The sequence below is a fragment of the Alexandromys fortis genome, unplaced genomic scaffold (genome assembly GCF_014885135.2).
Source record: "Alexandromys fortis isolate MF-2015 unplaced genomic scaffold, M_Fortis_MF-2015_v1.1 scaffold_36, whole genome shotgun sequence".
NCBI classification, from domain to species: domain Eukaryota; kingdom Metazoa; phylum Chordata; class Mammalia; order Rodentia; family Cricetidae; genus Alexandromys; species Alexandromys fortis.
Genome location: NW_026067915.1, coordinates 1,952,987 through 1,966,387, shown reverse-complemented (window position 1 = coordinate 1,966,387; position 13,401 = coordinate 1,952,987). Strand labels below are relative to the sequence as shown.

Below are 13,401 nucleotides of genomic sequence, written 5' to 3'. Positions count from 1 at the left end.
CTCCTGCCTGTCTCCTGAGTGCTGGGATTAAAGGCTTCTCCAGGCTTATATTTGTTTTTTTTTTTTTAATTTTGTTTTGTTTTGTTTTGTTGTATTTGGGGTTGAACCGAGGGTCTAGCCCAGGCAAGTTCTCCAGCAATCCCTAGCCTTAAGCTAGATAACTACAACTTAACCTTTGTTTCCTTGGCAAGGATCAGCAGACTTTGTGAACTTGCTTCTAGACTCCACGGCCTGCTCCATTGGTGCTTAGTTTTTCAGCAATGCATGATTGTCTTGATTACTATATATTTAGATTTTTTAAAAGAATTATTCTAAAGTTTATTTCATTGCTAGCAGATTCTGGGAAACACACAGGTGACTGTGGGTTCCCACGCGGGAGCATGTTAGATGAGGACCATAGTCTCCTGACGGTGGTCCAGCCTCAGGCTGCCACGATGCAAAAGTACAATTTCTGTAAACAGAAGTCTGAAATCCTGGTTCCTGTACGCATAAATGACATGGAGCGCACTAACCATGGGCGGCACTTCTGCAAAGCTTGCGTGTTAAGGAAGAATAACTGTAATCCGTAATTGCTTGAAGCTGATTGTTATCAAAGTCAGGGTCACAACCTGTTACCCAAGCCAAGTCCTGCCACCCTTCCTCAGTAAGGGAATGAAAAGAGCCGAATTAGGAGAAAGCAGAAAAAGATTGACTCGCTGTAGCCACACTGGGAAGAGGGAGACAGAGAGAGCGAGGGGACCCCCAAGCAGTCTTCAGGGTCCTGAAGTGAGATTAAACAAAGCGCCATAGGTGTATCCATCAGTCCCTAGTCACTGTGTGGTCCCGTCCACCACAGACCGGTGCTTGTGTGGCCTGGCAGCTTGTTAGCGCTGTGTAAAGTCTCTTTCAGTGAGAACCTCCTGCTTCCCCTAGCTGGTGCCCTTCCCTTCTCCAGTGAGGTTCCTGGGGAAATTCCCATTTCTTTGGGGTCCGTGTCTATAGACGATAGGTTGAGAGCTCGGTACCTGCTTAGATTATCTTCTTTTCTGCCAGGCCTATAGGGAAGTTTGTGATCTTAGAATTTCAGATGCAGCCAGAGAAATGGATGGCACCAGACTCTTGACCGAGTTTCCCGAGTATTGTGAAACTGATAAAATGGACTTCTAGGGCACACGTGGTTTTGGCCAGCCATCTGCTGGAGTGTGAATTTCAGCCCGGAAGGGAGATCCTGCGGCCCCAGTCTTCCTCTGTGGGAATGATTTCAGAAATGGCAGTGGTCTAACACTTCAGAATAATTTCCCATGATGGATACTTTCTGACAGGCAGACGTAGCGTCCAGGCCTCTTTGTTTTCATTACCTCGTGTATTGTTAGGGACAACTTAGATCTAGTCTTGATTTGGTGCCTAGGGGCCAACTCAGTGAGGCCTTTGAAGCAGTCCGTCCTCCTTGGCAGGGAAGGCTGGGCCAGACTCGTACTGTTTGCTCTGCTCTCTGCCAACCGGTTCTGTCTGGTTCATTCAGTTGTTTGGCTACAAGTGTGCACCCCTGCTCTTGGCGGCTGTCTGCGCTTGGCTCTTTTCCTGTCTCCTCACTGCTGTAAGACTGAAGGGTGCCTCCTAACCTGCCCTTGCTTCTAATCAGACTGCAAAGCGTGTTTGAAGGTCTGCTGTTCTTGGCATATCTAGAGGCAAATTCTCATCCCTTTTATTACCCTATAACTTGGGAATATTTGCTTAGTTCCTCGGGTGTCTTTCTCGGCTGTCCTGTTTGCAGCCTGTATAGGCTTTCCCTCCCATGGCTGCCCTCTCTTGTCTTTCCTGATGGATGCCAGCTTCTGCGCACTTTCTCAGGTGACGTCTTTCCTGTTACTGCATTCCGCCACTTCCTTAGCTCGTCTAGCGGGAAACACTTTAAACAGTGCAGTACAGCTACCATGGAACAGGGAGCTTTGGAGCCCTTCAGCAGATGTGTGCCCTGAGTTCAAGCGTTGACCAGGGCAGCTTTGGAGGTCGAGAGCGACTGCTGAGGGGCCGTGCATGTGTGGGAGCCCCACCACATGCACATGCAGTGTCCAGTTTGGGGGTGTTCTCCAGCTTCTGTATTGGGGGGCTGAGAGGGTCCCCACTGTGTACAGCTATTATGGAAGTTGTACATTGTCCTTGTCACCACTGGGGCAGCCCTGATCAGTTTAGCAACTAGCTGCCCAATATCTTGTCCCTGACTTTGGGGGTCCAGGGGACCCTTCCTGGGGATCAGGGTTTGTCTCCAGGTGCTTACCCTGTCAGCATGTTCTTCCTGGGTGTCTAGTCTGCCCGGCCCATTGTTAGGTCCCAAGGTCTCAGGTTGCCCATATGTGTCTAGAAATGATCCCATCTGACCGATAGGAGGATTTCTGGTGCTTAGGTAAGAGCCAGCATTCCTCAGGAACTTGTGAAACCCCAAAGAAATGGGAATTTCCTCAGGAGTCCCGTGCTGGGAGAAGGAAAAAGCTCCAGCTAGACTAGGCCTGCCTTCCGGAAACAGGTGATATGGAGAGGCTGAGGGGCTAGCCACGGTTTGTCTTGGGTATCTGTAGCTTATTAAATAGCCACTCCTTGTCCCCCGTCTGTGTAGGACCTAACTACTGACAGATATAAACCCTTTGAATGTATTGAGTGTTGTCAGCTAGCATCCAGGGCATAGACGGCAGGGTTCTGCCATCTCCCTTTGATCCTCCTGCCTGACGTACCCACCAATGTGTTTGAAACATCTTGATTTATGACTTTTTAAATTTTGTTGCTATAAAATTGCTACCTCTTTGGAACATAGTATTTGGGGGAGACTTCAGTCTGTGTCCCCAGTTTGCAACCCCCGGTATCAGTGGGCGATGCTGGGCAGAGTGACTACAGCGGCTGCCTACCGGCCCTGCTGCAAACGTGGTCCATCTTTTGAGTCATGGTGGTCTGTCTGTTGTTGTAGGGAATGGGGACACAGGAGGTTGCTTGGGGGTGTGCAGTTGGTCAGTGAGAAGGAGGGAGAGGTCTCTGGGGGCTTTTGGAGCATGGCTTTCAGGGGTCTTGTTATCAAGCCCAGTTCCTTCCCCTAGGAAGTCTGGGACACATGCTTGGGTCAATTAAGGCTGTCTTCTGCACACCTGGTGTCTGCTTGGTACAGCTGACCACCTGTTCTGAACTTGTCCTAATGATAAAATTGCTTAATGGAACCCCGAAACCGGTATAGGTGCACTGGGTTTTGATGAGCAGTTGCCAAAGTAGTCTTTTTTCGTGGTCCAGCACAGTGGATACAGTGAAAAGCGAAGCTGACAGGGTTCCCACTTACACGGAGTTAGCATTTAAGTGAAAAAGAGGAAAACACATGCATTTGAACACAAAGTGAGATAGGAAGCAAGTTCCCACGACAGAATAGTGAGGAACAAGAAGGGCGTATTTGGCTCAGGGTTCCGGTGAATCGGATGAGAGGGGTAGAAGAGAGGAGAGAGAGGCAGGGAAGGCAGGGGAGAAGGGAGCGCGTGAAGGGATGCCTGGGTGCTCTCTGCTGGCTTTCCGTGGCTGGAACCGGCCTCTGTGGTGGCATGCTTTGCTTTGACACTGGCTCCACAAGGTGACTGTCCTGCTGGAGAGCCACCCCTTCATCCCTGCAGTTCCTTCTTCTGTTTATTTTTATTTTTTAATTAAATTTATTTATTTATTTATTAAAGATTTCTGCCTCCTCCCCGCCACTGCCTCCTATTTCCCTCCCCCTCCCCCCGCTGCAGTTTCTTCTTAATCGCTGATGGCGTCCTGTATTTTGAAGTATATTTTTTTTAAAATCAGTATATACACTCTTTAATTCTTTTTTTTTATATTTATTTATTTATTTATTTATTTATTTATTTTTTTATTTATTTATTATGTATACAGTATTCTGTCTGTGTGTATCCGTGCAGGCCAGAAGAGGGCACCAGACCTCATTACAGATGGTTGTGAGCCACCATGTGGTTGCCGGGAATTGAACTCAGGACCTTTGGAAGAGCAGGCAATGCTCTTAACCACTGAGCCATCTCTCCAGCCCCCTACACTCTTTAATTCTTTTGGTAATTGTTAGCAAGGTCAATCTTTCTCCATACCTTCTAAGTGGGAATTCCGCAAACAATACACAAACACACACACACACATTTGAATCTTGTTTTGGTCTTTTAAAATTCTTCTCTAAAACTAAATTTTGAGATAGCTTTTTATTTTTATTTTATGTGTATGTTTTTGTTTTATTTTTACCTGCATGTGTGTCTGTGCCTTGCTCTCAGATACCAGAAGAGGGCATCAGATCCCCTAGAACTGGAGTTACAGATGGCTATGAGTTGCCTCTACATGGGTCCTGGGAACCAAACCCAGGTCCTCTGAAAGAGCAGCCAGTGGTCTCAATTGCTGAACCACCTCTCCAGCCCCATAAAGACAGCTTCTTGCTGTGTAGTCTAGGCTGGTTGCAAACTTGAGTCCTCTGGACTTGGCCTCTCTGGTGCTGGAGTTACAAGCATGTATCACACTGTTACTGGTGATTGGGGTCTTAGCTGGTGCTTCAAGGTTCTTGACTTCTTATTTAAGAATAAAATAAAGGCTCACACAGACTAGCAAAAGTAGTAATGTAACATTATTTAAGATAAAGCAATGATACAGGTCAGAAATACATTGTAAAGATAGATAGTGGAAGCCGGGCAGTGGTGGCACAGGCTTATAATCCCAGCACTTGGGAGGTGAGGCAGGTGGATCTCTTTGTTTTCGAGGCCAGTCTAGTCTACAGAATGAATTCTAGAGAGTCAGAGATGTTACAGAGAAACCCTGTCCAAAAAAAAAAAAAAAAAAAAAGTGTGGATCGTGTGAGTAAAGGCATTGAAGGACCCCAGTAGTTGTTTGGGTTTTTATGGGGGTCAAGAGAAGGAGTCTTTGTTTGCTAACGGGTATAGTTTGGGTGGTTCTTTATATCAAAATGTTAAAAAGATTTATTGTTATTTTATGTGGGGGTATTTTGCCTACATGTGTCTGTGCACCACATGCCTGTAGTACTTGCGGGGGCCAGAAGAGGGCATCAGATACTTTAGAATTGTGCTCTTAACCACTGAGCCATCTCTCCATCCACTGTTTTTTTGTTTTAATTAACAGATAAAGTTATGTTTTCTCCTGGGCATGTACCTTTCCACAGTGCATATGATTTTAATGATTCATAGACATAAGATGGTAAATAGGAGTCTCCCTCAAAGTTCGCTTGCAGACACATTTGTCTTCTTGTGCCTGTATCCACTGATCTCCACACCTCAGCCATGAAATATGACTTCAGGGTCAATCACCATGGACTGCAAAAGGAGGGCTGAGGTGCACGGGTATAATGATGCGTCTTTAGGAACTGACTTAGTAGTGTGTCCATTCAGCAGAATAAGGGCCTATGACCTGTCTGATTGGTCCTTGGCCCTGATAATGGTGCCAGGTATGGTTCCATCTTAAGAGCAAGGTTATAAAGTCCTCCCTTATGGAGAGACTGCTGGCAGTTGACAGCCCCTGGGAGAGGGGGAGTCTGCTCTCTCTAAGGGAGTAGCTTCTGAAGGATTGACTATGCTCTAGAGCAGTGCTTCCCAGCCCTCTAGTGCTGCGACCTTTAATACAGTTCCTCATGTTGGTGGGGACCCCACCATAAAATTGTATCCATTCACAACTGTAATTTTGCTACTGTTAAGAATCATAATCTAAATATCTGATATGCAGATGGTCTTAGGTAACTCCTGTGAAAGGGTCATTTGACTCCTAAAAGGGTCTCGACCCCCAGTTTGGGAACCACCACTGTAGTGGATGGACACTCATCCAAGAGTATATGGGAGCACAAACTGTGCCCCCTCATCCCCTTTATAAAAAAAGATAAAGTTGTGTGGGCAGGTAGGGGAAGGTGTGTGGGTCTGGGCTAGCTGGGAGACGGAATGTGTGTGATCAAATACAAGGTATGAAATTCTCAAAGATCTGATAAAAAGGGAAATAGGAAAAAAGATGACTGTGAGGAGTGGAATTCTCACTGTGTATGTGTGTGTTTAATCTTCTCAACACTTCAGATATCTTGCTTTGTCTGTTCTTGTGTGTTTGATTTCTGAGGAGAAAGTCACAGGTTCTTACCTTTAGTCCTCTGTAGTGTAGAGTTTTCTCCCTTGACTTCTTCTGGGGTTCCCATTCCCCTGTATCAGGGGAACCGTGTGCTGATAACATGGACGGCCAGTGCTGTGAGCTACCACAGTGTGCGTGAGAAGATTCTTGTTTCTGCCTTCTGGAATTCACAGGAAGTGTTTGCTGCCTCTGTGGCTCTTCCTGCTTCTCTGGTTTTCTTTTGGACCCTCCTTCCTTATTGCTTTTTAGTGTGGCTGGTTTTTATTGAAGTGTCTGTCTGCCAGGAAATGCACTGAGACTGTTTGTTTAAATTGCTATTTTGATTTTTGATGTGTTGAGGTTCATGGAATTTCCATTTGCTTGTTTTGTTTGTTCTTGGGTTCTGGACACTTAACAGGTTGGAAGCTTAGCGGGGTGAGATCTTTCCCTGAGGGCACCCTTTCTAAATATCCTAGTGTTCTTTTTTTTTTTTAAAAAAATATTTATTTATTATGTATACAATATTCTGTCTGTGTATATGTCTACAGGCCAGAAGAGGACACCAGACCTCATTACAGATGGTTATAAACCACCATGTGGTTGCTGGGAATTGAACTCAGGACCTTTGGAAGAGCAGGCAATGCTCTTAACCACTGAGCCATCTCTCCAGCCCCCTAGTGTTCTTTTTTGGCTGCAGACTGTACATTTTGGATTTCTTTTTGCCCCACTTGCTTTTTTTTTTTTTTTTTAAATTGTAGCCCTGCATAAGAGTGATTACTAGTAACCATGGGGCAGCATCAGTATCAGGCTGTCATGAGATCTCCACCAGGACTTTTCAACTTAGCCTCATACAGATTCCTATGATGAGCAGAAAGTGTCATAGTCTTTGACAAAGTAGCAGAAGCACTGTCTTCTGGCCCAGCTGCTCGTATTGTTCCCTCTGAACCCTTTCGATCTGGGCTTCCATAGTCCACATCTCAGAGCTGCTGCCTGTCAGGTTCCTGCTGGGACAACCTAGTATGCATTGTTTACCAAGTTCAGCCATCTTCTTTGTTCAAAACCCCAAAGTCTTCCACATTCTCCCCATCCCCAAAAAAGTTGGGTCTGTTACAGCAACACCCCACTCCTGGTATCATCTCCTGCTTTAGTTTTCTATTGGTGTCATAAAACAACATGACCAAAGCCACTTATAAAAGTCCTGAGGGAGAGTCCGTGGTGACACAGGCCTGACCGCAGGAAGAGCGGAGTTCACATTTTGATCTGCAGGTGGGAGGCAGATGAGACCCTGGGAATGGTGTTTGTCCTGAAACCTCAGAGCCCACCCCCAGTGACACACCTCTGTTGTGGGGATATTTGTGCCCTGTATGGAAGTGTAGTGCTGTGGTGGGTGTAATAAAAAGCCGGGTGGAGTTTTGCGAGGTAGGAGGTTCAGGCAGGACTTCAAGCAGAGAGAGAGAGAGAGAGAGAACTTAGGAGGAGGAATCTAGGAGCGCGAGCAAGACTGGAGGAGACATGGAGGAAGCAGGATGGGCAGGCAGTACATGGCAGAATGTAGATTAGTAGAAATGGGTTTAAGTTATAAGAGCTAGTGATAGCAAGCCTAAGCTAAGGCTGAGCTTTCATAATTAATAATAATTTATGTCTCCATGTTATTATTTGGGAGCTGGCTGGAGGGAGCTTGCTCCAACAGGTCCATACCTCTTAATCTTTGCCAAACAATTCTACCAACTGGAGAACAAGTATCTGACATGTGAATCTATGGGGCCATTCTCATTCAAACCACTACATATGTGGTGTATATAACATTAGATATATATAAATCCACCACATATGTGGTGTATATAATGTTAGGTACATATAAAACCACCATATGTGGTGTATGTAATGTTAGGTATCTATAAAACCATAATTCTTTGAGGCTTTGTCAAACATCCTCAGTGTTATGTCTCTCCTCCCTCACCCCTGCCTTAAAAAGAGCCCCCCTCCCCATCATAGGCAGAAGTTTCTGTCCTGCCTGGTCCCGCAGCTGTTCAGTCCCAAAGAAACACACAGAGGCTTATATTATTATAAACTGTTTGACCTCTTAGTTCAGGCTTATTAATAACTAGCTTTTACAACTTAAATTAACCCATAATTCTTATCTATGTTTATCCATGTGGCTTGGTACTTTTTCTCAGTGAGGCATTCTCATCTTGCTTCAGTCTGGATGGTGACTGACTCTGCCTTTCCTCTTCCCAATATTTTCTCAGTCTGGTCGCTCTGCCTATACTTCCTGCCTGGCTACCTGCCAATCAGCATTTTACTGAACCAATATGAGTGACAAATCTTTACAGTGTCCAAGAACATTATCCCACAGCACCCATGTCCCCATGTCCCCGTGTGTCCCCTGTGTCCTCTTGTTGCCCTGTTCACCTGTCCCACGGTTCCTTTTCGCTTTATGAGTCAGGGCCACCTGGGACCCTGGGTTTAACTTAACCTGGCAAGTTAGCCACACCGCAGGTTAGCCACACTGCAGGTTAGCCACACCGCAGGTTAGCCACACCATAGGTTAAGCATACCGCAGGTTAGCCACACCGCAGGTTAGCCACACCGCAGGTTAGCCACACCGCAGGTTAGCCACACCGCAGGTTAGCCACACCGCAGGTTAGCCACCCTGCAGATTCATCTACTGAGGCTGAAGCAGACAGCAGAGATCTTCTGAGAATAGGGCTCTATTGTAGTCCTGGTGTCAGGTCCCCGTCAACTCCCCTGTTTGTGGTCTTGGAAGAGTGAATCCTGAGTAGCTCCGGTGACTTGAATCTGACGGTGTGGAAATCTGATTTCAGGACACATCCTACCTGTTTATCACTGGCCCTGAAGTCGTGAAGTCTGTTACCAATGAGGATGTCACTCAGGAGCAGCTGGGTGGTGCCAAGACCCACACCACTGTCTCAGGTGAGAGATGTGACCGTGACCTTCCTGCTCTCCAAAGGAGAAGGCATTGCCGTGCAGGGTGGTCCAAGGCGTTAAAAATGTCACGTCACCAACAGCGCTTACTGTGAGCTACAGCCACAGACGTGGCTCAAGTCGCAGTCTCAGACGTAGGTAGTAGGTTACTACTAATGATTACTAATAAGATTACTGGCCCACGGGCCGGGCCAGCTCTTCTTCACAGGCCCTCCTTGTCTGTAAAGTGATCTTGGAGCTCATGTGGGTGGTCATAGTGGGTGCGATTTATATCCATGCAATTGAACTTGCAGAATGGCTGGAATGGTATCCTGTGTCTTACTTTTGGCATTGAGGCAAGTTATTTCAGCCTCTCCCACTGCACCTCAAATATTCTGGCTGCCGGAAGTACAGGCAGCCATGAGCCAACTTTGTTTCTATGTGTGTGCTTAACTTTGAACAGTTCATGTAAGTGGAGTCATATGACAATGATGTCTTCAAAAACTTTTTAGTACTGTGTGTTTATTCTACAAAACGTTTCTCTTTCATACATGTTGATCGGGTGCTCTGTTTGCATCCACCCCATTTTCCCTTTGTCTCCTTTTATTGATTCCCTTTCTCTTCTCCGATTATTACTCTGTGAGCTTCCGTGTGGGTGTGCATGCACATGCATGCACTTGTGTGTGTGTGTGTGTGTGTATGTGTGTGCATGCATGCACATTTGTCTGTGTGTGTGTGTGCGCGCGCGCACGTACATATGCGTGGGTGTACACTCCGTTTTGTGTGAGCGTGGTGAGGGGCACAGCACAGTATTCATGTGGAGGTTGGAGAAGTAGTGGGAATTGGTTCTCTCCTTCTCTTATGTGGGTCCCAGGGATCAAACTTAAATTGTCTGGCTTGGCCACAAGTACCTTTTCCGACTCAGCCATCTTGTTGGACATGGGGTATGTTTTTTTAGTCTCGATCCCAAATAAAACTTTTTGTCTTGGTGGATGGGCATGGGAAAGGAGTTCTGAGGAAATGGTATATTTTCAGATTTAAAGGCTTAAATTTTATGAGTGGCTTCTTTTACTAACTACTTTTTACATTTTGTTTTGTTTAGAGACTGTCTCACTGTGTGTCTTGGTTGTCCTGGAACACACGAGAAGGCTGACTAGCCTCACACTTACTGCGGCTGGGAATATAGTCTTGGGCCATTGCACCCAGTCTGCCATGCATTTTTAAAGGCTTGTCTGTGTAGTATCCCATCTCAGTACTTCATTCCTTTTAATGGAGTGATTGTCCAATATAGAGATGTATAACTGATAATTAAATTATTTATTTTAGAGATAGGATTTTACTAAGTTGCTTAGGCTGGCCTCGAATTCTTAAGCCTCCTGCCTCAGCCTTTTTTTTTTTTTTTTTTTTTTTGAGAGCTGGGATCACAGGTGTGAGCTACTATTCTCCACAACCAACCAACCACCACCACCATCACAACTACTCCTCCACCCCACCACCATGATGGAGATTACAGCCAGGCCCAGCCCCAGCCCTAACATGTCTTGTCTATCTGCTGATGGACATCTGGGTTTTCTAACATATATGTTTGTGTTTATAACATAATATCCTGTTGCAAACATTTGTGTGACATTTTTATTTCTTGCTGGCACATGCCCAGGTATGGGTGGCATAGCTGTTGATCTTTCTGAGGCTCTGCCAGACTGACTTCCAGAATGCTGTGCCAGTTTGTAAACGCTCTTTGAGTAATAGAATTCAGTCTTGTTGAGAATACCCCTTTCTCATTCAGCAGGTGTTCATCGAGTGTCTGTGTGTGAAGCATGCTGGGTGCTAGGAATGTGTCTGTGGAGGTAGCACAACCCCGTCCACATGGCAGTTACTTACTAGGAAGGGAGTCGGGCAATGCAGCATGCAGACAAGAACCTCATGGAGTCTGTGGGAGAAGAATGGACCCCCAGACACTGGGCTGTTGAGGTTCTACTCATGGGCAAGGGTAGTGTTCACAATGAGGGTGCTGGGTGAATATCCTTGAAGAGGTTCCCCGTGGGTATTGAGGGGAAAACACCCCAGGCATGGGCAGTAGCTTATACAAAGGCCAAAGGATAGAGGAGTGATTGGCTGCAAAGCGTGTCTTGCTATCCTGATTCACACACAAATCTCCCTCTGACTGCTTCGAGGTCAGAGATATTAAGGGGCAGTGGTGGAAGCAGATGGCCTGGGGGAGGTGGGCCTGGGAGAATGCTGGCTCTGCTTCCAGAATGATGGCTTGACCCTGTTCAGGGCCAGGGTGTTCCCCCTTCCCTTCCTCTGTGTCCAAGCCCATGTGCACCAGGCACCTTTCTCTGCAGGAGGCAGTCAGCAGCCTTGGGGGAGCTGGTGTAGAGTAGTGTCCCACTGCTCACAGAGCAGGGAACGTGGGGTGTCGGGCTGGCAGAGGAGCGTCACACTCGGGGTGACTGAGGACAGAACTGCCAGCGTGGCTGCCATCTGCCAAGCTGGAGAAGCCCGCGAGTGTCTTCTGTAGCTGACCACCAGTCCTTGGGCCTCCTGTCCTCTCTGTGCTTTCAGGTGTGGCCCACAGAGCTTTCGAGAATGATATAGATGCCCTGTGTAACCTACGTGAGTTCTTCAACTACCTGCCCCTCAGTAGCCAGGACCCAGCTCCGGTCCGCGAGTGTCATGACCCAAGGTGGGTGGCGGTGGACTTGTTTGTCTCTGGCCTTCTGGCATCTCTATCCTGACAGGATCTCAGGTCAGCTTGAAGCAGGTTGCAGAGTATGCCAACAGGGTGACTTGGTCAAGGTCAGACCCTATACTTGAAGAATTTGAGACATTATTTGGAGGGTGTGGCCTAGGTCCCCGAGGATCTGAGTAGCCTACTCTTTAAGTGACCCATGAGAAGTACAGATTCCATTTTCAGTGGAAAGCAGAGCTTTCTGGGAAGTTGGCTTGGTGTGGGCCATGTGACCTGGCCAAGGTCAGACCCTATACTTGGGTGCACTTGTGTGTGGCAGGGGGTATGTTAGGGGTGGTGGTGGGAGGAGTCCCTGTAGTCCCAGCTGCCCACATGGGACAGGAAGGGCTGAGAGCCCTGTGAAGAGAGGAGGTTTGAGGGGTGTGATCTGCTGGATTCTCCAGTGAAGCGGGCACAAGCTCTAACTTGATCTCCTCGCCTGCCGAAGACAGAGCCACAGGTCAGGGTGTGCTGGTTTGGTCCCAGATGACTCATTCTGTCCAGGGGGTCTGCGGCTTTGCTGCTTAGAGGGGGTGTGGGGGGGATTCTCATTCCTACTGTGACTCCCTGCTCTTCCGTCCTAGATGCTGCAGGAAGTCAGAGGGGGGTTCCCGGGCTTTGCCCTGTTATCTCCAGTGCCTTTTAGAGCCCATGCTGTGTCTCCAGTGTAGGAAACATCCCAGAAGGGCAAACAGAAGAGCTACAAGCGGGAGTAATCTTATTTTTCCTATATATTTTTAAGTCACATGAGTTGGTATTGTAGGCAGGTTCTGTGAGGCGATGTGATGACCAAGGTGACTTCTGTGACCATCCATTGAGGACACATCACCAGTTGCTGTGTCTTGCTTCCCTCATTTCCTTCTCGGCTCCTGCGGGACAGTGGTTTCTACGCTGACTCCACTGTGTCTTTTCCAGTGACCGCCTGGTTCCTGAGCTGGACACCATTGTCCCTTTGGAGTCAAGCAAAGCCTACGACATGCTGGACATCATACACTCAGTAAGCACCCTGTCTTCTCTCAGCCTCAGCTGTGCTCATTGCGCTTTGTCTTAGCAGGATGTATCTGACTGGGTCTCAGCGTCAGCACAAGTGGGAAATACAGTGGCCAGGGACCAGGCAGGGTGTTCTGGTACGATTCCGTGGCTATGACATCTTGAGGACTCAGATGAACTTGAGGGTTGGGCCAGCAGAGCTCAGGGGATTTGGAAGGCACTGAGGTGCCCAGAGTTAGTGCCATATCCTGACTTGGAGTGAGGCAGGGTTGATCCTTGTTGGGTGTTACTGTTAAGTGCTTCTGGTCCGGAAACCTTGTCTTCCTAGAGAATAGGGGGTGTGAGGCTTAGGATGCATGGTGCCTCTTCCTTCATGCAGCCGTGTTTTGGTTTGATCAGAGAAGGCAACTGTTGGGCTCTATGGGGCATTTGCAGGTGTCAGGTGTCTCCTGCACACACACACACACACACACACACACACACAGAGTTTCACCAGCAGTTCTTGCTTGGTGGAATGCCGATGGTTCTGTGGGCTCAGCCTGGCCTGGAGTCTTTTTCCTTATTTCGGGAGCCTGCAGGAGTCAGCAGGCATGGCCAGGCTACCCCTACTCATGACTGTGTTCTGTATTGTTGGGCAATAAGTTTTACTATAAACTACAGGGGAACAGTCACAAAAG

General features: G+C 47.4%; 1 protein-coding gene across 2 annotated transcripts in view; it reads left to right on the top strand.

The window, feature by feature from the left end:
* The window catches only part of Pccb (propionyl-CoA carboxylase subunit beta), a 47,145-nt gene that overhangs the window by 17,169 nt on the left and 16,575 nt on the right, over window positions 1–13,401 (top strand). For both annotated transcript variants that reach the window (XM_050139383.1, XM_050139382.1), the window contains 3 exons: window positions 8,904–9,012; window positions 11,569–11,689; window positions 12,650–12,731. In XM_050139383.1, the coding sequence (XP_049995340.1) occupies window positions 8,904–9,012; window positions 11,569–11,689; window positions 12,650–12,731 (312 nt within the window). The remainder of the gene's footprint in view (window positions 1–8,903; window positions 9,013–11,568; window positions 11,690–12,649; window positions 12,732–13,401) is intronic.